General features: G+C 41.8%; 1 protein-coding gene across 4 annotated transcripts in view; it reads left to right on the forward strand.

Annotated features, from left to right (window-relative positions):
• Nucleotides 1-21,832, forward strand: part of SORCS1 (sortilin related VPS10 domain containing receptor 1) — a gene marked incomplete at its 3' end in the record, with an annotated part of 485,219 nt that overhangs the window by 366,607 nt on the left and 96,780 nt on the right. For all 4 annotated transcript variants that reach the window (XM_080641532.1, XM_080641530.1, XM_080641531.1 and 1 more), the window contains exons 10-14: nt 4,819-4,965; nt 17,174-17,276; nt 17,539-17,615; nt 19,643-19,734; nt 20,977-21,084. In XM_080641532.1, coding sequence (XP_080497658.1) covers nt 4,819-4,965; nt 17,174-17,276; nt 17,539-17,615; nt 19,643-19,734; nt 20,977-21,084 — 527 coding nt within the window. The remainder of the gene's footprint in view (nt 1-4,818; nt 4,966-17,173; nt 17,277-17,538; nt 17,616-19,642; nt 19,735-20,976; nt 21,085-21,832) is intronic.

Consider the following 21,832-nt stretch of genomic DNA (forward strand, 5'->3'; position numbering starts at 1 on the left):
TGGGACCAAGTAAAAGCTGTAAGACAGAAGGACATTGAAGGGCAGGATGACTAGTATTGGACTTAGCAGTAGAAGAAATTAGACTGGAAACAAGTAATGGTTTGGGGGAAAGCCAACATAAACAGGATGAGCAGATGATTGTTCCAGACCTGCTCACCACCTTCTGAACCAAGTCCGGAGCCTGCAACAGTAGCTAAATTCACAGTGTTATAATGTGGCCCCAGTGTTGTCTAGTGATGTGTTTGTGTAAAAGAAGCCTAGAAACAGGTGTCTTAAAATCCTGTCATTCGTGAAGAGCACGGCGCTCCCGTGGCACCATGGGAGGTGGCTAACAGAAGACAGCGTGCCTGATGGTGGCCAGAGCAAGCGAGCTGTGACGAGCGTGTCTGCGATATGTGGTTCCTAGTGGGTTCATCTGGTGTGGATGATGAGAGGGAGTCTGACAGCTTTAGGCAAGATCCTTCCTCCTCGGGGAAGGGAATATTAATTAATGATGATGAAGAGCACTTTGGCTTAATGGACAATGACAGTCCACCCAGCCAAGTGGAAAGGTTTGTGTTGGCAGTCAAGCCACCTGGCCAGCAAATTCAGAATGCCCAGAATGTGTGCGCACATGAGTGAGCCACACGGGGTGCCATGACAGACACGGTGCGTGTTCTGTTAAGCACATAGGGTCTTCTCCACGTTATGGGTGTCCTCTCTTTCAAAGAGAAAGCTCCACAGTTATGGGGGTGGAGCTAATACCTTGATTTCTTAGGGAAAGACTGCCTCATACAATCCAGCATAGGAGGTGGGAAAGAAAAAGGCTATCCCATCCAGGACATATTTATTACAGGACATGGAATGTGCCATCTAATTATTGAAGGTGATTGTCTCCCTGGGAGGGGAGGGCTGTCTGATCAAGGCACCGGGGGGGAGGAAAGAACATTTAGATTTTTTTGGCAATGGGTTCTCTGGTGGCAGAGGCACTCCTGTTCCCGCTGACTATGTCTCTCCTGGATCCTCTCTTCAGAACGGAAACATAGCCTGTCCTCAAAGACCAAAAGATCAAGGTCATGAATATGTTCTTTTCCTTGTCACAGGTTTTGATTCATCTTTTTTATTTTCTTCACATGTTGACCCTTTGGATTTGTAATTTCAGTCGGAGTCAGGGGGTGTGGGAGGAAGTATCTCCCAATCAGCATCAGAGGCAGAAAAGAGCAAAAGCTTTTGTGCAAGAATCTTCCCAACTTAGCCTCCACATGCAGCATATGAAAGATTGGGAGTGGAAAGGACCCTATGGTGGTAACTATGAAAAGTAAAAGGAGAAAACTGGGTTCTTCTGTTAAAACACCAAAGAAACCCAAGCCTTGCATATTCTAACTCTCAGAAAAGGTCTCTTGAATGAATATACAATTGTTTAGACACCCCGGGTGCTATGTCCCCAGTACTTATAAGAATGCATAATAAATAGAAGCTCAAAAATATTTACTGAGCAACTATTGAGTAAATGTACTACTGAATGAATAAAAGGCAGCTTCCTGTAAGTGTGATATCCATAGGTGGTGTTTCTCTCCAAATGCTCTGGGTTGAGAGAGAAGTTGGAAGAAATAGTACAGGTAAGTGTATGGGTACTAGCATTAGACAGACCGACTTGGAGTCCAGTTCTAAGGTTCTCTAGGGAGTGACTTTAGCCAAGTAATTGGTCTCATCTGAATGTTGGTTTTCTCCCCTGTAAAGTAAGGATAACATTGACTCTACTACTTAGAATGCATGGGCAGATTGATGCTCATGCTTGCAAAGCCTTTCATGTAATGCCTAACATTTCATAAATACTTATTAAATCTGGGGTGCTGTTATTGTGGTTTAGCTTCCAATGCAGAATTGTTATTACCTGTTCCATTAAAAACAAAACCAGGACTTGCAGACACGTCCAAAGAGGCAAACAATAAAAACACACCTCAAATGGGACTTCCATGGAGCAAGTGCCTCTGCCGCAGGAGGGAGATAAGCAGACCCTTTCCAGCTCTATCCCCTCTTGTCACACACTCCCTTGGGCTTTGCCAAGTTTTTATTCCTCAAGATAAACCTGAAGGCCAGGCTGCCAGAGATGAGTTACAAAGTGCAGCTCTCAGCTCAGGTGGCCTTTGATAATGCCAAGCAGTTGGGGGCCAATAAAGACACCACTTTGCAAAGCAAATGAACCAGCTGCTAAATGTACAGAGCCCTGCTCTGACCAAAAGAGGGGGAGCAGTGCAGGAAGGGGAATGGGCAATGAAACTCCTGGAAGAGGCAATATTTCTATCCCCTCTGTACCTATTGTAACTTCCTAGTGTGTCTGATGGGTAAGACAGCGCCGTTTCTCCTGTAGGGGTGCACTGAGGAGGGAAGACCAGTGCGACTTTGTGAAAATTCTGATATATGAAATTTACTTTTTAAAGAACTGGCAGTTTAGCTGTATTGAAATATGTAGCAGCTTCCGGAACATATGCAAAACCAACATGGGTTTCCCTGGTGAGTCACCCTTCAGGAGCTGGTATAGTGAGTGAATAACTAAATGCTATTTGTAATTCACATGCCATTGTTGGGAGGTCAATGCTCCTGGAGTGCAGGCCTCCCACACTGTGGAGGATCAAGAAACTGCTCTGGCTGCTGCTGATTGCCCCCAATGAGGCTTGTTCCCCTAAGTAGTTCAAAGCATTCCTACCAGGCACTCATTTCTATTATTTACTTGCTTAACACACTTGTCTTCCAAAAGTATATGAAGTTGGCCCAACTCTACATTACCCCAGATGCCAGATCAGCAGGTGAAATCTAATGAGGTTTGAATGTGTCAAAAGCAAAGGCAAGCCAAAACCGGTTTGGCTCAGTGGATAGAGCGTCGGCCTGCGGACTGAAGGGTCCCAGGTTCGATTCAGGTCAAGGGCATGTAACTTGGTTGCGGGCACATCCCCAGTAGGAGGTGTGCAAGAGGCAGCTGATCGATGTTTCTCTCTCATCGATGTTTCTAACTCTCTATCCCTCTTCCTTCCTCTCTGTAAAAAAAATCAATAAAATATATTTAAAAAAAAAAAGCAAAGGCAAACCCTGGATCCTCTATTGATTGAAACCCAGCCTCTTTGAACAGACAAATTCAGAGTTCTAGTTGTTGGAAGAACAGTGGAAGTCAGAAAATTCGGGTGGGAGTGAACCCCAGCTCTGTTATCTTAAACAATTGATTTTTGTTTACACCTCAGTTTCCCCATCCATAGAATGGGTATAATAGCTGTGGTTGCAGGTTTGTGGTGAATATCGAAGGTTTTTTATATATAAAGTACTGAGCATACTTCTTGGTGCATGGCAAGGATCATTGTCTGCCTAAACTTTTATAAGATAATAGAAAGGGCCTGAGTTAAATGAAATGGGTTCAGATATACCCATGAGCGTATTCACTTCATCCCTGTCTGTGCTAAGGAAAGGCAGTTAATCTAAGTTTGTTTCCTCATCCTCAAAATGAGTGTAATGATAACTGTATGTCGTGCTTACTGTGAGAGTTAAGTGAGATCACCTACGCATAGCGTTGGAATGCACACTTTAACATATCTCAGACCCTTTCCTCACTGCCCTCCAGTTTTCCTGGGTTGTCATAATTCCAAGCAGAGTAAAATGTGCATGAATGTGTTTAATAAACACAAAAACACCCAAATATATAATGCATCCTTAATGATTTGTTAGAGCACAGTTTGGGCAACTTACCAATTGTTAGCTCTTTCGTAACTTATAGAACAGAGAAGGCAGTCATATTTTCAGAGCCAAATAATTAATAAGGACTGTTTATAATGGGAGCAATATTATGGGCTTGGAGGAGGGATTAGTCAACAATGTAGGGAGATTATTACCTCTTTAAGTTTAAGAGCAGTTATCTTTTGCTCAATGCATTTTGGTGGCTTAGTAGAGCAATCTTTTACGGGGGAAAAAATAGTAATTGGATCATTAGCTTTCACTGACCTCTTTTAATTGCCCATGATTTAGATCAGGGGTCCTCAAACTTTTTAAACAGGGGGCCAGTTCACTGTCCCTCAGACCGTTGGAGGGCCGGACTATAGTTTAAAAAAAAAAAAAAAACTATGAACAAATTCCTATGCTCACTGCGGGCCCGGGACGAGTCGGCTGCTAAGCAGGACAGGCTGCGGCACCCGGCGGGCCGGATAAATGTCGTTGGCGGGCCGCATGTGGCCCTTGGGCCGTAGTTTGAGGACGCCTGATTTAGATAGTTCTTAAGAGCATGGGCTGTGAAGACATAGAGTTGTGGGTTGAAATCCGAGCCACTTACTATCCTGTGTACCCAGTGTTTCCTTTGGTTGTGTGACCTTGGCAAGTCACTTAACCTGATGAGCCTCAGTTTCCCCATGTGTAACATAGAATAAGTGATACCCAAAAGAACAGTTATAAGATTTAAATGAAATAACGTATTTAAGACTGTGGGTGCTGGGGGTAACATAAAATAAAAAATGGCCTCTATTTATTTATCACTTGTTGAATAGCAAAACTGAAAGCACCAGAGTTTATCTCTAGGCAACGGCAGGCTACTACCAACCTACCTTAGGGGCAATAAAAATTCTCTATCACACTTGCATTAGGCCCCCCTACCGTAGGGACTCAGGTCTGTTGCTTTCTGCCCCACCATCCAGGGAGTCATTATACTTAATCATCAACCCCTCCATCTACCATCCTCACCCCCTCTTTCCTCCAAGACAAGTGCTCACTGCTGAATTAAACAGTCTGCCTCTGTTCTTTTAAGTAAACAAATACATCCCTTCTCAAATCGATGTATTTTTCAGCCATGTCCATTTTTCCCAGGTAGCAGGGATAAAGGGGATGTTCTTGGCTAACAAGAAGATTGACAACCAAGTGAAGACATTCATCACCTATAACAAAGGCAGAGACTGGCATTTGCTGCAGGCGCCCGACACGGATTTAAGGGGAGACCCTGTGCACTGCTTACTGGTGAGTCTTCATATCGGGGCAGAATGTTCCAGTCAGTGGGGGCTGGAGATGGGTGTTAACAAACAGATGAAGGTGATTCCAGCATCCCTTGCTTAGTTGCAGAACCAAAGGGGATAGGGATAGGCATGAAGGCAGCATGTAGAAGAGTCACTGGACTGCCTTTCGAGATGGAACCAAGAGATCAGAGAAAAGCAGGAAGTTTCTTACTCACTTCCAAGGATGTTCAGTTGTGGCCTGAATTTTGATGAGGACTTCACGTTGTAGTGTAAGGGAGAATATGATAGTTTCCACCGTGGTAGGGAGATACACTTTTAATTTCCTATGAATAACTTGTTACAGATCAAATGACACGCACATTCTGCTGTAGAATTGATGAACTGAATGCAAAATTTTGTAGTCATATTTTCTAGAGGAGAAGCTTATTAATATTTTCAGAGCAGCTGATGCCTCAAACAAGGGTAAGAACTACTGATGTGAACTTTAATTGGAACTCTTTATGATATGTGCCATCCATTTATGTTGCATTATATAAAGTTGGTTTTGGCAAACAATGGACTGTGGGGCAAATATGGCCCACCACTTTTTTTTTAAATAAAGTTTTATTCTTTTTCATTTATATATTGCCTGTGTGGTACAATGGCTGAATTGAATAGTCATATCAGGACTGTATAGTCCACCAAGCCTAATATATTTATTATTTTTAAAATATTTAAAGAATGTTTGCTGACCCCCGCTTTGAAGTATGGCTCTCTCTTAATTATCTAACATTTGGGGAGTAAGTAGATCAGCATGAACTTATTTATAATTTGATTATATGTTGGGGTCTGAGAGAGGGATCAAAAATGGGTGTTGCCTCCACAGAGTGTGAGGTCTACTTGAAAGTCACTAGACTAATAAATGAGATTATAGGGTTACATTTCACTCTCCTCGGTGGTTCTGGTGCCTGCCCCATACTTCACCCAAGAATGGGTACTGAGTGAAAGAAGGAGAAGGGGAGAAAGATATTATTTGCAAAACAAAGTATAATCAAATGCTAACGTCTTTAAAACAATCCAGAAGTTGTATTTATATTCACACACACACACACACACACACACACACACACACACACACGCACGCACACGCACGCACACACGAAAAAAGACCAGTATGTTAAGCTGGAGGAAAGACCTCTTAGTTTTAGTAAGAGCTTGGAGTGTGTGTGTGTGTGTGTGTGTGTGTGTGTGTATCAGTATTCACAGTCATCATACAATTCTGACTTTAGTGTTATCCACACTCAGCTGCTTCTTTGTGTCCCATGAAGTCAGAATAGTCACTTTGTGAGTTCATCTCATGTGGCTGTAGGCAGGTCGCCTCCTACTCGAGAAGATGCCAGCAGCCATAGCGTGACCTTATTAGTTGCAGAGGATATCACAGTTGTCACTGTGCATCAGGAAAGCGGGCTGCAATTCAGCCTCCCACTCAGCTTCTATCCTTAGAACTGGCAACTTGCGGAGGGAGTGGGGAGCCAGTTGTGATAGAGAGTGCACAAAGCCAGTGACAGAGTAAGTAAAAGGGACAGTTATTACTGAATACCTTCTCTATGCAAGTCATAGTTCAGCAGCATTTTGAAAAACAAGGCCACCTTGCTAGTTTAATTATGGCAAGTTGGAGCACTGTGATATTTTGCCCAAGGTGCATGGCCTGCACCATCGCCTTCATGTGGTCCTCTCTCCTTCCGTGCATATTGGAGATTAAATGTCCATGAGAGAATTAGCCATATCATATGAGGAGGCTTTCCTGGGTCCTCTGGTGTCATAAATGAACCATTAGAAATGCCTCTTCCACAAAGCACTTGGCAATGTGTCCCCTGCTCCACCACCATCCCAGTGGTAGAAAGTCTTATTGCTCTGCCCCCAAAATCTAAATGCTGAGACCATCCTCAGACAAGCCATCATGATTTCTACTCCCCCTACAGTGACAGGCTCCTAACTGAACTGCTTCTCCTGTCTCTACTTGGCAGTCTCCTATGTGTGTGTGGGTGGGAGGGTGTGTGTGTGTTTAATCCAACTTTGAGTTAAAACATACATACATAAAAGTACCCATTTTAAGAGTGTACTTTGATGAATCTTGACAAATTATATACCCACATAACCATTGCCACATCAAGATAGAACATTTTCATAACCTCCCCAAATTCATTTGTTCCACTTTGCAATCACTATCCACACTTCTGGCCCTAGACAACCACTAACCGTTCGTTCTCCGTTATGATAGTGTTTTCTTTCCTAAAATTTTATGTATATGGGATCAACTTGAGCTTGAAAAATTCAGATCGTGTTTCTCTTTTACTTAAACCTTCTATGACTAATTCAGGTCAAATTAAATGCAGATGCTTTCCCTTAGCAAGTATTCCTGCAAGGTCTCATATGGTCTGGCCTCTGTCTACTTCTCCTGCCTGGTCCTAGGCCTCTCCCCCCTTCCTTCCTTCCACAGAAACCATAGTGGGGAGGAACTTACCTGTTCCCCTACCATTAACTTGCCATGCTCATTCATGTCTCAGACTCTGTGCATTTATCATTAGTTTTCTCAAAATGCCCTTTTCCTAGTCTGGCTTTTTCTTTTTTAAAATATATTTTATTGGTTTTAGAGAGGAAGGAAGAGGGAAAGAGAGACAGAAACATCAATAATGAGAGAGAATTATCGATCGGCTACCTCCTGCATGCTTCCCACTGGGGATCAAGCCCACAACTGGGGCATGTGCCCTTGACCAGGCTGGAACCTGGGACCCTTCAGTTCATAGGCTGGCTCTATCTACTAAGCCAAACCGGCTAGGGCCTGGCTTTTTCTTAAAATTCAGATCTTGATTAACTACCTTTGTTCAGAGAGCACACTTAAACTTTTTCTTTTTTTTTTTTTAATAAATCTTTATTGTTCAGATTATTACAGGTGTTCCTCCTTTTTTTCCCCCATAGCTCCCCTCCACCTGATTCCCCACCCCACCCCACCCCATGCCCTTACACCCCGCCACTGTCTTCATCCATAGGTGTAAGATTTTTGTCCAATCTCTTCCTGCACCCCTCACACCCTCTTCCCCCTGAGAATTGTCAGTCCACTCCCTTTCTATGTACCTGATTCTATTATATTCACCAGTCCATTCTGTTCTTCAGATTTTTTATTCACTTGATTTTTAGATTCACTTGTTGGTAGGTATGTATTTGATGTCATTTTGTTGTTCATAATTTTTATCTTTACCTTTTTCTTCTTCTTCCTCTTCTTAAAGAATACCCTTCAGCATTTCATGTAATCCTGGTTTGGTGGTGATGAACTCCTTTAGCTTTTTCTTGTTTGTGAAGCTCTTTATCTGACCTTCAACTCTGAATGATAGCTTTGCTGGGTAGAGTAATCTTGGTTGTAGGTTCTTGCTATTCATCACTTTGAATATTTCTTGCCACTCCCATCTGGCCTGCATAGTTTCTATTAAGAAATCAGCTGATAGTCGTATGGGTGCTCCCTTGTAGGTAACTAACTGTTTTTCTCTTGCTGCTTTTAATATTCTCTCTTTGTCTTTTGCCCTTGGCATTTTAATTATGATGTGTCTTGGTGTGGTCCTCTTTGGATTCCTTTTGTTTGGGGTTCTGTGCGCTTCCTGGACTTGTAAGTCTATTTCTTTCACCAGGTAGGGAAAGTTTTCTGTCATTATTTCTTCTAATAGGTTTTCAGTATCTTGCTCTCTCTCTTCTTCTGGCACCCCAAAAATTCAGATGTTGGTACGCTTAAAGTTGTCCCAGAGGCTCCTTACACTATCTTCATATTTTTGGATTCCTTTTTCTTTTTGTTTTTCTGGTTGGGTGTTTTTTGTTTCCTCATATTTCAGATCTTTGGTTTGATTCTTGGGTCCTTTGATCTACAGTTGACTTTCTGTATATTCTTTATTTCAGACAGTGTATGCTTAATTTCTGACTGGTCCTTTTCCATTTTTTTGCATTCTCATTAAGGTCCTTGAAGGTCTCACTAAGCTCCTCGGAGGTCTCATCAAGTTTCTCGGCGGTTTTTAGAAGATTCTTGAGTAACCTTATAAATATGGTTCTGAACTCTATGTCATCAGTAGTTTGCTTTCCTCCATTTCTTTCATTTGTGACATGTTTCTTTGTCTCTGCATTTTGTTGCTTCCCTGTGTTGATGGAGTGGCTTTGTGTGGTAGGTGACCTATAGGGGCCAGTAGCTCAGCCTCCCCAATCACCTGAGGTGGACGCTCTTGGTACACCCCTTTGTGGGCTGAGTGCAATGTCTTGGTGTAGTTAAGCCTTGATTGCTGTTGGTACACTGGGTGGAATTGACCTCCAGGCCAATTGGCTGTGAGGACCCGCTGTGTCTATAATGGAAGAACTGCTGCGCTGGAGACACGCTTATGGTACAGGACTTGTTTCAGTGGGGCTTTGGTGCTCACTGAGTCTGCCTCTTGAATGTGTCACTTATGGATATGAGGAGTTGAATTCTGGTGTCTCACACTGACCACTAGGTACACTGGCTTCTGGATCTCCAATGGGGTGCAGTTTAGCTACTGTCTGAGGCCACCCAGTAGGAGCTACAGCGAGAACTACAGTTTTTCTCCTCTTTGCTTGGGGTTTGGAGGTTTTGGAGCTGTCTGAAGAGGGCTGCAAGTTTGCTAGGTTAAGCTGCAATGGGGCAGGCCATTCATATGCTAAAGCCTCTGCTTGGAGCTTGGGTGGGTTTGTAGGTTGTTCAGGGTGGGGTCTCAGGGTATCACTAGGCTAGGGCGTGGCAAACGGCGATGGCTGCCAGTAAGCCGGCTCTGTGTCTCCGACCGCATCCTGCGCCCCAGCACAGTAAATAATTATTCCTGCACGTAGCCCTGCAAGCAAGCCACCCTCACTTTCTGACCTGATGGCAGACTGTCCAGCTTCTCCCCATAGGAGTTTGGGTCCCCCGCGTCTCCCCAGAAACTGGAGTTCGGAGTAATCAGGAGCTTGTCTCCCTTTGAATTGAAAAAAGAAGGCTCCCAGTTGCCCGCCACCAGCCCGCTACACACGCCTCCGTACCTCAGCTTTCCAGCGCTTGTGCACGTCTCAATGCTCTTTTCTCTTTCCTTCTAGTTGTAGAACTTCCACTCAGCCAGCTTTCCCGTGGTTCTGGGTGATAGACGTTTTGTCTTTTAGTTGTAGTTTTGAAATTGTTGTGCAAGGCAGCAGTTTAGGTGTTTACCTACGCCGCCATCTTGGATCCTCCTCTTAAACTTTTTCTAAAGTTGTATTTGTCCTAGCTCCTCTTCATGTGTGAGCCTTCTCACTCTTTGAAATCAGCACTTGTAATTGCCCATGTTCATCTGCTAACATGCGAGCTTCCTAAATCGAGGAACTGTTTGTTGCTCTCTTTTGGCCACGCCAAGAATCAGCTCAAGAATCAGACCTGCCATAATGTAGGTGCTCAGCACAGGTGTTGTTGTAGGCATTGTGTTTGTTTGAAGCAGATGCTCCATTGACTGTGTTGTTGAGATTTACAATTGGACTTTAGGGCTGCCTTCCCTTTCCACTGATAGTCACAGGGAAGGATTTATAATAATTGCCACCTTTGGAAGCTCCTGAGCTCACATTGACCGCAAAGGGGACAAAATCAGCAGGCTCATTAAGACAGAGTAAAGATGAACTAGTAGGATAGGGATGGACAGTGCCCAGGAGTCTTTTGGCCTCCCTCCCTCATTAACCCTGTTGTTTAATGTCTTTTTAATCTGAGTTTTAGAAAGCAGGCAGCAGGGTGAGAAGGGGAAATGACAAAGGGGGTGGGGAGGACAGACCAAAACCATTTTATAAAAACCTACTAACAGCACAAAATTGGAAAGAAAATCTTTGAGCTATGGGAGACCCAGACTGTTAAAAATCTTCTTTCGGCTGGGGAGCTGGTGGAGATAAAAAGTGATTTTGAATTGCGAGTACTTGGAAAGTGACAGTGTCACCAAAAGCACAGCCTAGTGATTAGAAAAGAGATTTTCCAGCAGGGCTGATAGAAATGTGGAACAAGTTCAGAATTACAGCCCCAAAAGGAATGTCCCTGCTAAAATGTATTCTATAGAAATAAGACATCCAGAGTAATTTGTGGCTGTATTTTTAGGACTTTTCAACTGATTGCCTGGAGGGCTCAGCTGGGATTTCTTCCCTCTGAAGACTGGGTAGCACAATTAGATGGGGTATTACAGGTCACGGTCTACCTGCCTCCAAAGCCTCAGGATTTGGCTCCTGGGAGGCAAGATGTGAGTGGAACCTGTGACAAATCTTTGAGCCCCTAGGGGAAGCCTAGTGTTTCATGGAGAGAGACTGTGATTTCTCTATGGATTCAGTTGGCCAATTTCAGTTGCAGCTAAATCTCAGCTACCCTAGAGATTCTCGACTCTGCTTTCCACTCCTTTACACACTTGACTGTGTGTGTTGTTGGGTTGGAGTGGGGCTGAATGTCCTATACCCAGCCAGTTGGTCTAGGGGCCTCCCTCTTCTTTGCAATTAACCCTCTTCTTTACTGAAGATCTAATGGATTCCCAGCTCCAGCTCTAAGTCAGAAACAATAAGTGTATGAGGTGGTGGATTTGCAGGCTATTATTTGGGAATTTACTTGCTGCCTTATTGTTTATAAAACCTCTGATCTGGGTTTTCAGGACAATACTTGGATTAGGATCCCCAGGGATAATGATACCATGAAGATGAGACCTACAGGTTATTAATACAAACGTTTCAGGGAAAGAGGAAGTAGAAGGGAAGTTGGTTGACCCTCAAGTAATCTAACCATTTTTTTTTAGTTGATTTATTGCATGGTGCAGAAATGTCTTATATCATTTAGTAATTCTGCATTGGCCATTCATAGTGCTAGGAAGACAGATCAGTTAAATGCAACAGATATTTACTGAATGCCTGCAATCGCCAAAGGAGTTTTATTTGTTAAAATAATACATAAAAGGATATGACGAAAGAAAGGTAATTGGGACCTAGAAGTCCACCATGGACTTCAGGAGTTTGTACACACTCTGAAATTGAATACAAAATTCTGTGTGCCCTTGCCCTTGTGCACTTTTTCTTGGGAAAGAGTCCTTCATTGGCATAAGGCTCTCAAACTCTGTATCTGACCCTACAAAGATTACAGATTAAGGATCCAGCTGCTCCTAGAATTGATTGATGATATTCCGTGCCCTGTGACTATTCCATGAAGAGACATATCAAAGGGCAGCATCCACACGTGTATGCTGGTCCCTCCATTCCCTGTAAGTCAGGTGCTAGGTCATGGTGCTTTTAGTGCACAGTTCTATATTGTCCTAATGTGGAAGAATAAGAAAAAGAGAGAAGTGTCTTTGGGACAAGCTGTGTTTTGATGCCACAGAATTAGAGATAACTCTGGAGAGATATGTATGTGGTATACGTTTGCTGATGGGGGAAAAGAAGGCAGGAAGGCAGAAAGGAAAGACGAGAGATGTGGACAGAGTGTCCCCTATCTGGGCAAAAAGTACAGAAGAATTAGAGAACTTTGTGTTCTGTCCTTCAGGAGTCTGCAGTGGCTTGATAGCCATTATAATAAATCTTTCTATTAAGCTTTAGTGACTTAACTCTGACAAATGTCCAAAACTGGCCAGGTATAAACGTTTAAGTTAAACATGTGAAGATGAATCACTTACCATTGTTTTTCATCGAACATTGATGTAGACTATCTAACTTCCTTGAAAAAAAAAATAAGAGAAATAAAATAAAGCCACGGAATATTCTCCTCATACCAGCTGGGGGCAATCCAGTACTACAAATGTGAACACGGAGAAAAAGTGCAACAGAGAGATCATTTCTAATGTTGCTGCTACTGCATGAACTGCTGTCTTTTCTTCTCAAAATAACTTATCTTGGGCTCTGAAAGCCATAGCCACAAGCTGTGCTGATATGGTCATTTGGAAATGCACTCTTTCCTTTGCAATGGCAAGTCCCCATAGCAAAGAAACCTTGGGTCCCATGGCAACTGAGCCTCACAATCTTCCAGACTGTTGAGTGATGAAGTTTGTGGCAAGTGGCTGCTCAGAATTGCAGGCTGAGTGCTCCCCTGTCCAGGAATGTTCCACCTTATTGGGTGGTTCAGAGGTGCTCCATTCCACCCATAAAGCTATGCATTTCCCAAGGAGTGATACGATTCTAATGCCATGGAAATGCTCATATTACTCTGATGATGTGCTTTACAGATAAGCCTGGGTACTTCTGGCATTGTTCTGAGTAAAATAGTGATATCGTTCACTTCCTAACATAAAAGCATTGCTTGTCATTTCAAACTTGCATTTTTTATTCTAAGCTAGGTTTCACAGATGATGCAATGTAGTACTTGAAACTTTCTCTTTATTGGCAGAGTATATCTCTTGGGGGGGATAGAACCACATGTGAGGTATGTGTGGTGCAGGATGGTGCATAGTAAAATAAAGTGTTGTAGACCAGAGAAGGGACATCCTGATAGGCTGCCATTGTCTGACACCTCTGCTTTATCTTGTCTTAGCAATCGAGAGCTGTGCAGTGTGTTCCTGGGACCTCGGCCACATAACTATACCCATTTTGGTCTTCCTCTTGGATGAAAGGAAGCCAAGTGTTTGGGTCTGATTATTTCTTCTTATAGAGGGGGATCTTCTTTACTCTTTTGGAACATTATAAAGTAAAAATTCCTTTTTTTAAAGCTTTACATGAATTTTTCATGTAAAACTAATATATTACTATTGTCATTCCTTGAGAGTTTACTCTCTCTGCTGATGGTAAGGAAAAGACCCTATTGTGGTCCAGTATTTTGGTTGCTTTTATTCCTGAGTTTCATTTTTAGTTTGTCCTTTTACTTTATCTGATATAAATTTAATCACTGCCTCTCTGATTATCTACTGGATGCAACTTACAGAGCAGAATCAAAGTAATAACAGATACATTGGTGATTCCAAAAACTCTGGTCGATAAGATTAGAAAGTAATCTTCCTCAGCGATGAAAAGAAGTGTGGTTTCAGACACAAATTCTTAGTTTTTGACAACTCAGTACAAGAACTATTTCAAATGAAACTTGTATAAGATTTATTATCAAAACCGGTGATATATATATATTTTTAATTTAATAAATCTTTATTGTTTAGATTATTGCAGTTGTTCCTCTTTTTCCCCCATAGCTCCCCTCCACCCGCTTCCCACCCCACCCTCTGCCCCTACCACCCACCCCACACTGTCCTCATCCATAGGTGTACGATTTTTGTCCAGTCTCTTCTTGCACCCCCCACACCCTTTTCCCCCGAGATTGTCAGTAACTCCCTTTCTATGCCCCTGATTCTATTATATTCACCAGTTTATTCTGTTCATCAGATTTTTTTATTCACTTGATTTTTAGATTCATTTGTTGATAGATATGTATTTGTTGTTCATAATTTTCATCTTTACCTTTTTCTTCTTCTTCCTCTTCTTAAAGAATACCTTTCAGCATTTCATATAATACTGGTTTGGTCTTGATGAACTTCTTTAGCTTTTTCTTATCTGTGAAGCTCTTTATCTGCCCTTCAATTCTGAATGATAGCTTTGCTGGGTAGAGTAATCTTGGTTGTAGGTTCTTGCTATTCATCACTTTGAATATTTCTTGCCACTCCTGTCTGGTCTGCATAGTTTCTGTTGAGAAATCAGCTGACAGTCATATGGCTGCTCCCTTGTAGGTAACTAACTGTTATTCTCTTGCTGCTTTTAATATTCTCTCTTTGTCTTTTGCTCTTGGCATTTTAATGATGATGTGTCTTGGTGTGGTCCTCTTTGGATTCCTTTTGTTTGGGATTCTCTGAGCTTCCTGGACATGTAAGTCTATTTCTTTCACCAGGTAGGGGAAGTTTTCTGTCATTATTTCTTCAAATAAGTTTTCAGTATCTTGCTCTCTCTCTTCTTCTGGCACCCCCATAATTCAGATGTTTGTATGCTTGAAGTTGTCCCAGAGGCTCCTTACAATATCTTCATATTTTTAGATTCTTTTTTCTTTTTGCTTTTCTGGTTGAGTGTTTTTTGCTTCCTTGTAATTCAAATCTTTGACTTGATTCTTGCGATCCTCTAGTCTGCTGTTAGGTCTCTGTATAATATTTTTTATTTAGTCAGTGTATGCTTAATTTCTAGTTGGTCCTTTTTCATATCCTTGAGGGTCTCCCTAAATTTATCGGCCTTTTCTAGGAAATTCTTGAAAAACCTTATAACCGTGGTTTTGAACTCTATATCCAGTCATTTGCTTTCCTCCATTTCTTTCATTTGTGACCTGTTTCTTTGTCTCCACATTTTGGCTGCTTCCCTGAGTTGATAGAATGGTTTTGTGTGCTAGGTGTCCTATAGGGCCCAGTGGCTCAGCATCCCCAGTTACCTGAGGTGGACACTCTTGGTGCACCCCTTTGTGGGCTGTGTGCACCCCTTTGTGGGCTATGTGCAAAGTCTTGTTGTAGTTAAGCCTTGATTTTGTTGGTATCACTGGGAGGAATTGACCTCCAGGCCAATTGGCTGTGAGGATCAGCTGTGTCTATGCTGGGAGAACTTCTGTGCTGGAGACACCCTTTTGAGACAAGACCTGCAAAAGCCTCTGTGCTCAGCTTGGATGGGGTGGAGTCTCAGGGAGGAGCAGACAGCATTGGTTTCCTGTCAGTCCTGCCCTAATAGGCCCCTGTGTCTCAGTGTCCCACAGTAATCACTGCAAGCACCTCTGAGAGAAAGCTACCCTCGAGTTCCACCCACTGCCAGACAGTCCAGTTTCTCCCCGAATGAGTCTGGGTCCCCAGAGTCTTACCCAGAACTGGAGTTCAGTGCAGTCGGAAGCTCTTGTTTCCCTCCCGCTTGAAAAAGCCAGCCATGTACTCAGTTGCCCGCCCTCTCCGCGTGTGCGCCTTGGTACCTCTGCCTTCCGCAATTCCTCTGAGTCTCAGTGTGCTTTTCTCTTTCCTGACAGTATAGTTTCACCCCGTATGAGTCTGGGTCCCCAGAGTCTCCCCTGTAACTGGAGTTCAGTGCAATTGGGAGCTTTTGTCTTCCTCCCGCTTGAGAAAGCCAGCCGCGCACTCAGTTGCCAGTCCTCTCCATGTGTGTCTCAGTACCTCTGTCTCCTGCAGCTCCTCTGAGTCTCAGTGTGCTTTTCTCTTTCCTTCTAGTTGTAGAATTTCCACTTAGCCATCCTTCCCGTGGTTCTGGATGATGTCTGTTTTGTCTTTTAGTTGTAGTTTTGAAATTGTTGTGCGAGGCAGCAGTTTAGGTGTTTACCTATGCCGCCATCTTGGTTTCTCCAAAACTGGTGATATATTAATCAGAAAATTTGATAGAGATTTTCACACACAAATAAACAAGTCTCTTAAATTTTCATTGAAATTGCTGTTATTGGTACATTTTGCCTACATGGATGACTTTTCTGTTGAATAATACTGGTTCTGATAATACCGTGTTGATTGTCTGTTGAATGTTAGGACAGTCTCACACATCATACAGTTTCTTCTGTACAACTGAGACCAAGTTCTCAAATGGAGAGTGGCTAAGAGATACCGTTTGACTTCTTAAAGTTCTCCAGGCCTCACCAAACCTTTTTTTCCTATTTCTCCTCTTTAGTATGACTATATACTGTATTGTAACTCAAATCTTCTGTGTATTTTTCTTTGTGGTTGGTGTTACTCAGGGCTGAAATGTCCTTTATCCTCCTGAACATCTTACCTAGGTTCATAACCTACCCATCTTTGCCCAAGGCACCATTTTCTTCTTGGAGCCTTCCTGATCAAAAGTTGGAGATCGTTTTGTCACCCTGTAGAAGCTCATATTTTATCTGTATTTATCTTATGGTATAAAATACTTTCTATTTATGTTAATCAATCAAAAGATCTTAAATTATACACTCCATGATAGTCAAGACCAAATTTGAGTCAATGTAACTATTTCATAAGCTACACCTATCCTTTTACAGATAAAATGCCCAAATGTTTTGGTAAATGCCCAAATAGCAATGAAGGCAGTCAATTCAATTTAAAATAAAGAGGCCTTCCTTCACCAGCTTGGCAGCTATCTTATGCTTAGTGGACACTAGATATTTGTGGAATGAAAACAGGTGAATGGAAGGGTACATGGATGGATGCATAGATGGGATGGTTGGATGACTGGATAGATGCTCTGAACATGAGATTGAAATGACTATTTAGATTGCGTGCTTTCATGACACTCATTTTTTCTCTTCTCAGCCTTATTGCTCACTACACCTTCACCTTAAGGTCTCTGAGAATCCCTACACATCAGGGATCATTGCCAGCCGAGAGACAGCTCCCAGCATCATAGTGGCTTCAGGTAAGAAGCTAACCTTGTTTGCTTGCTGCTGTAAATTGTGTTTATTTTAAGAAGCTAGATATCTCTGCTTGGAGCTTAATGAGCAAGCTAAAGATATTTTTGAATTGCACCTACACTATTGACCCTGAATCAAGTATGCTAAAAACGCTGCTCAGATATGTTTGTAATCTCAGTCCATCTCAGGCGATGCAGACTGCCCATGTGTCTCATGGTTAGCTTGTGCAGAAAGTTCCATCCACTCATGGCTCTGTGCTCTTTCTAGGTAACATAGGCTCTGAATTGTCAGACAGTGACATCAGCATGTTTGTCTCTTCAGATGCAGGGAACACTTGGAGGCAGGTAAGAAAGCATGCTGGGTCAAGTTGCTGAAGTTTAAATGACATTAAATTTGCCCAATTCAATTCAATTCTGGGAACTTATTCCACTACACATAATAACTTATTCAACTACATATAAATCCTAAAGCTTGCCAATGCATTTATTTAGTCTTAAATCTTTGAGGTTAGTGAATCTTTTTGCAATTTGATTTTTTTTCTTGCCATTCAATAAAAATGACCCATATACAGAGCTTTTATAGAAGAAAGTTTATAAGTGAGTGAAACCAAATTAGATCTGACTGAATTTTTGCCATAAAAGAAAACCAGAATCCTAAAGTTTATCATATAAGGAACATGGCGCCTGGAAGGTAGATTATATACCTAATGCTGGGTTATCTCCATAAATTCCCCTTGCCTTGAAGTCAGAATAGAGAGCAATGCAGTGATATAGAAATAGCAATTACCCAGGTGGTGTTCTGAGATGTTTAAATCTCATGTGCAAAAGACAGAGTAATAACCATCACCGTGCATATGCTAGGGAAAGTAGAAATGGAATCACTTTAAACCAATGTGTTTAGCTTAAATGCTTCCTCTCTTTCTTCTGAATGAAAATTAGATACCCATAGCTTATAAAACAGGCATTTAATGAGCTTTAGCAATCATAACAAGATATGTGCCTAATGCATGGTTGTTACCCTTCAATAAATACGTTTTAATAACCCTCTGACATTTAATTATCATACAATAACTAGCACTGTAAATTGAAATTTAGTGCACAGGTAATCACAGAGCAATGAGAACAACTCTGCTTTATATTTCAGTCAGAGATTTCCATGCTATGGTCCAATTGCTATTTCCTAATTCCAGACCCCTAATAAGTCCTCAGTGGGATTCACATGTTACGAGAAGGACAGAGCAAGAAAGAAATTTGCCTAAAAACCTTAGGGCTCTTGATCTTGGAGTTAATGAGGACTTTTAATTTTCCTCTGGAGAATAGTTAGAGAGCCAGGATCCCTTTTTTTTTCCTTTCAATACCCCAAACAAAGCAAAATAAGTCTCTACTTCTCTAATCCTTGGTTAGGATATACCTTCAAATGGGTGTAAGAAGTAAATAAAGGAGACTTGACTTGAGGTGGTGAACGCACAATACAATATACAGATGATCTATTACGGAATTGTACACTTGAAACCTATATAATTTTTATTAACCAGTGTTACCACAATAAATTTGATAAACATTTTAAATTTTTCAAAAAAGAAGTAAATAAAGGGGAAGAATATTATGTCTATAGTGTAATCACAGACAAAGCTATACTAACAGTGGGACTGTGAGAAGCCAGCATGCATCTTATATGGAGAGGACTTAGAAATTGTTTCACCGTATTTCCATTTGACTTCACATTGGTTTCTCCGCATTTAGAGAAAGATCCAATGGCACAATATACCCAAACATGATGTTCCATTTTCATCAAAGCTACTTTATGACTTGGTAGAGAACCTATTAATTGAACAAGAACACCTTTTTTCTAGAGTACTTGGAAAGTTTGAAAGAAATGTATCTGGGAGGTCACTGAAATGTTGCAAGCTCCAGCTGCATCAATCACTACATACATGCTCTTAGGCAAGTCTCAACATCTCTCTCAACCTTAGTGGCCTCAATGTAAGCATGAGAATGTGAGATTAAAGTATCTCTAAGGTTTCTTCTACCTTAAAATGTTACCCAATATGAGTTATCCAGTATTCTGACATCATTATAAATGGGAATCAATAGAACATGCCACAAAATAAGATCGGAATATAAACATAAATACATAACTATTCTTTACATTTGTTTTATGGTGTGCCTAAAACAATTTTATTTAACTCCAGGAGTACATGTAGCCCATCTTGTGAAGCATTGTTCATTAATGTGTCTTCCCAAAGATTTGGGGAAACCTTGTTCAATCAGGAGAGGGATTTTTTTTCTCCTCATATGAAGACTAATTATCTGAACTCTGGATGTGTGTGGACATGGATGTGTGCCCATGTGGATGTGGCTTCCTCTTCCAGATCTTTGAAGAAGAGCACAGCGTTCTGTATCTGGATCAAGGTGGAGTCCTAGTTGCTATGAAGCACACGTCTCTTCCAATTCGACATCTCTGGTAAAGGCACCTATTGCCCATGAGTCATACTCCTTGTGGTTCCTCACAGTTAAGGCTAGGAGTTGGGCTCTCAGACTGTGATCATGTTTGTTGTAAAATGCCAAGGTCTACTAGAACATAATTTACACATTTGCTATTTTAAAATAAGATTGTGGCCTATAGGAGAAGGAAAAGAGGGAAGGAGGGAGGGAGGGAGGGAGGGGGGAGGATGAGCTCTGCCCCTGAGAGAGGAATTACATTATAGTTTTTAAATGTGACAATACCCTCCCCAGTGCCTTATCCTTTCAGCACAATTGTGGGTAAAATGCTGCACCAGGTATAATCTCTGAGTAGCTTAACTCCTTTCTCAAATAATACCTCCTCATTACCGGTATGTGTGTTCTGCACAGAGATCAGGATACTATTGCTGATTGTACTTCCTTAGTTTCCCGTTTGGGGGTGACATTCTGCATCTCTACCTGTAGGTCTCCTGCAGATGGACGTGCAAGTCCTAACTTCCAGAGGGGTTTCCAACAGACTCCTCCATGTGTGTTTTTGAAAGTGACTCTCTGCATGTGCGAGCTTGTTCAAAGTCAAAAGCCTGATTTTCCCTCCTCTGGTAGTTACTCTGGTGACTGAAGGGAAAGCTGCAGAAATAAAAGAAACAGAGGCTTAGCCTGGTGGAAGTCATCCATAGGGAAGGGCAGAGCAAAAGAAACACACTGTCTGACCCTCAGATTGCAGACTTCTCTCCTCTTGCTATCAAGAGTCTGTGCTTCTTTACCCATTCATTCACTCAGTGAGTCAACCAGGATTTATAACGATGTAAGAGAGACTCTGTAAGGCTCTGATCACTTGGAGGTGGCTGGCTCAAGTCCATCTAAAAAGGTCCCCTATGGCCATTGCTCTTCAGAATCACCTGAAAGGCTGGCTATGAGGTTTTGGAGAGAGTCACATTGAGATCTAAGATCTAATAAAATATCCAAATTTAAAAACGAATTCTATCCAAGACTCATTATTATTCTCATTTCATGCAGCTCTCCTCTTGTTAATGTAATAACACACCAGGGTCCCAAATCGCTGGGCTAACTGTATTTCTACCTTCTCATGTAATTAAGGACACTTATTCACGGCTCACTTTGACAATGCCTTCAGCACTTTTCAAATGGATTCTCTCCTGGTTGGTAGTATCTTTCTTTTGAAAGGATTTTTATTTTTCCTTTGGAGATCTGAGGACTGTAATTTTTTCTTTTCTGTTATTAGGTTGAGTTTTGATGAAGGGAGATCTTGGAGCAAATACAGTTTCACATCTATCCCCCTTTTTGTGGACGGGGTTCTGGGTGAGCCTGGGGAAGAGACTCTAATCATGACGTAAGTGGAACACATCTTAATATTCATCCAGAAACGTGTTTTTTAGCTGTTTGTTCGCTTTGCTGCTGTTAGGTTTGGAGTTGCCAGCAAAGTCCATACATCTGAATTCATGATTCTTCAGTAAAGAGGAAAGAAAAGTCCGGGCACCAGTTCCCTGGCTTTTACTAATTATGGGGAGTCCCACAATGAGGGTGGGTGGCAAACTAGCTCATTTCTTCCCCTCCTGAATGGGCTGAGGGAAATTAGAAGAGATCATTACAATAGAAAATAAAGCTATGCATTTAAAACTTAATAATAAATAAATTCACTATATAGAAAGTCATGGGACTATAAGGAATGGTTTCACTTTAAGGCAGAACTCAGAGCTTGAGCAAAACCCCACGCAGGCTTTTCTTTTTCCCTGGCTCTTTACCTAACCCAATTGTGAGGCATATTAGGGAAACCCTGAGAACAATCTGTTCTTGGGAAATTGCATTTGCACTCATTCTTGTCTGGAAAGAGATGATCATTAATTTGTGAAAGACTTGATTAATGACTTGCCTGCCTGTGGGGTTCAAAACATTGGCTTGAATTTAAAATATGAAACTATGCCTTTTCCTTCCCCTAGAAAATTGGACATAGGAAACAGTGGGAAGGTTTTAAAGTAGTTGATCCTGTCGGAAATGGCAATGTAAAAATCAAAGCAATGAGTTGGTATATTTTCTAAATTTTCTGTCCCCCCTTCTTTTTATTTTTTTAATAATAAAAA

Source organism: Plecotus auritus (assembly GCF_963455305.1).
Source record: "Plecotus auritus genome assembly, chromosome: 9".
In the NCBI taxonomy this organism is placed as follows: Eukaryota; Metazoa; Chordata; class Mammalia; order Chiroptera; family Vespertilionidae; genus Plecotus; species Plecotus auritus.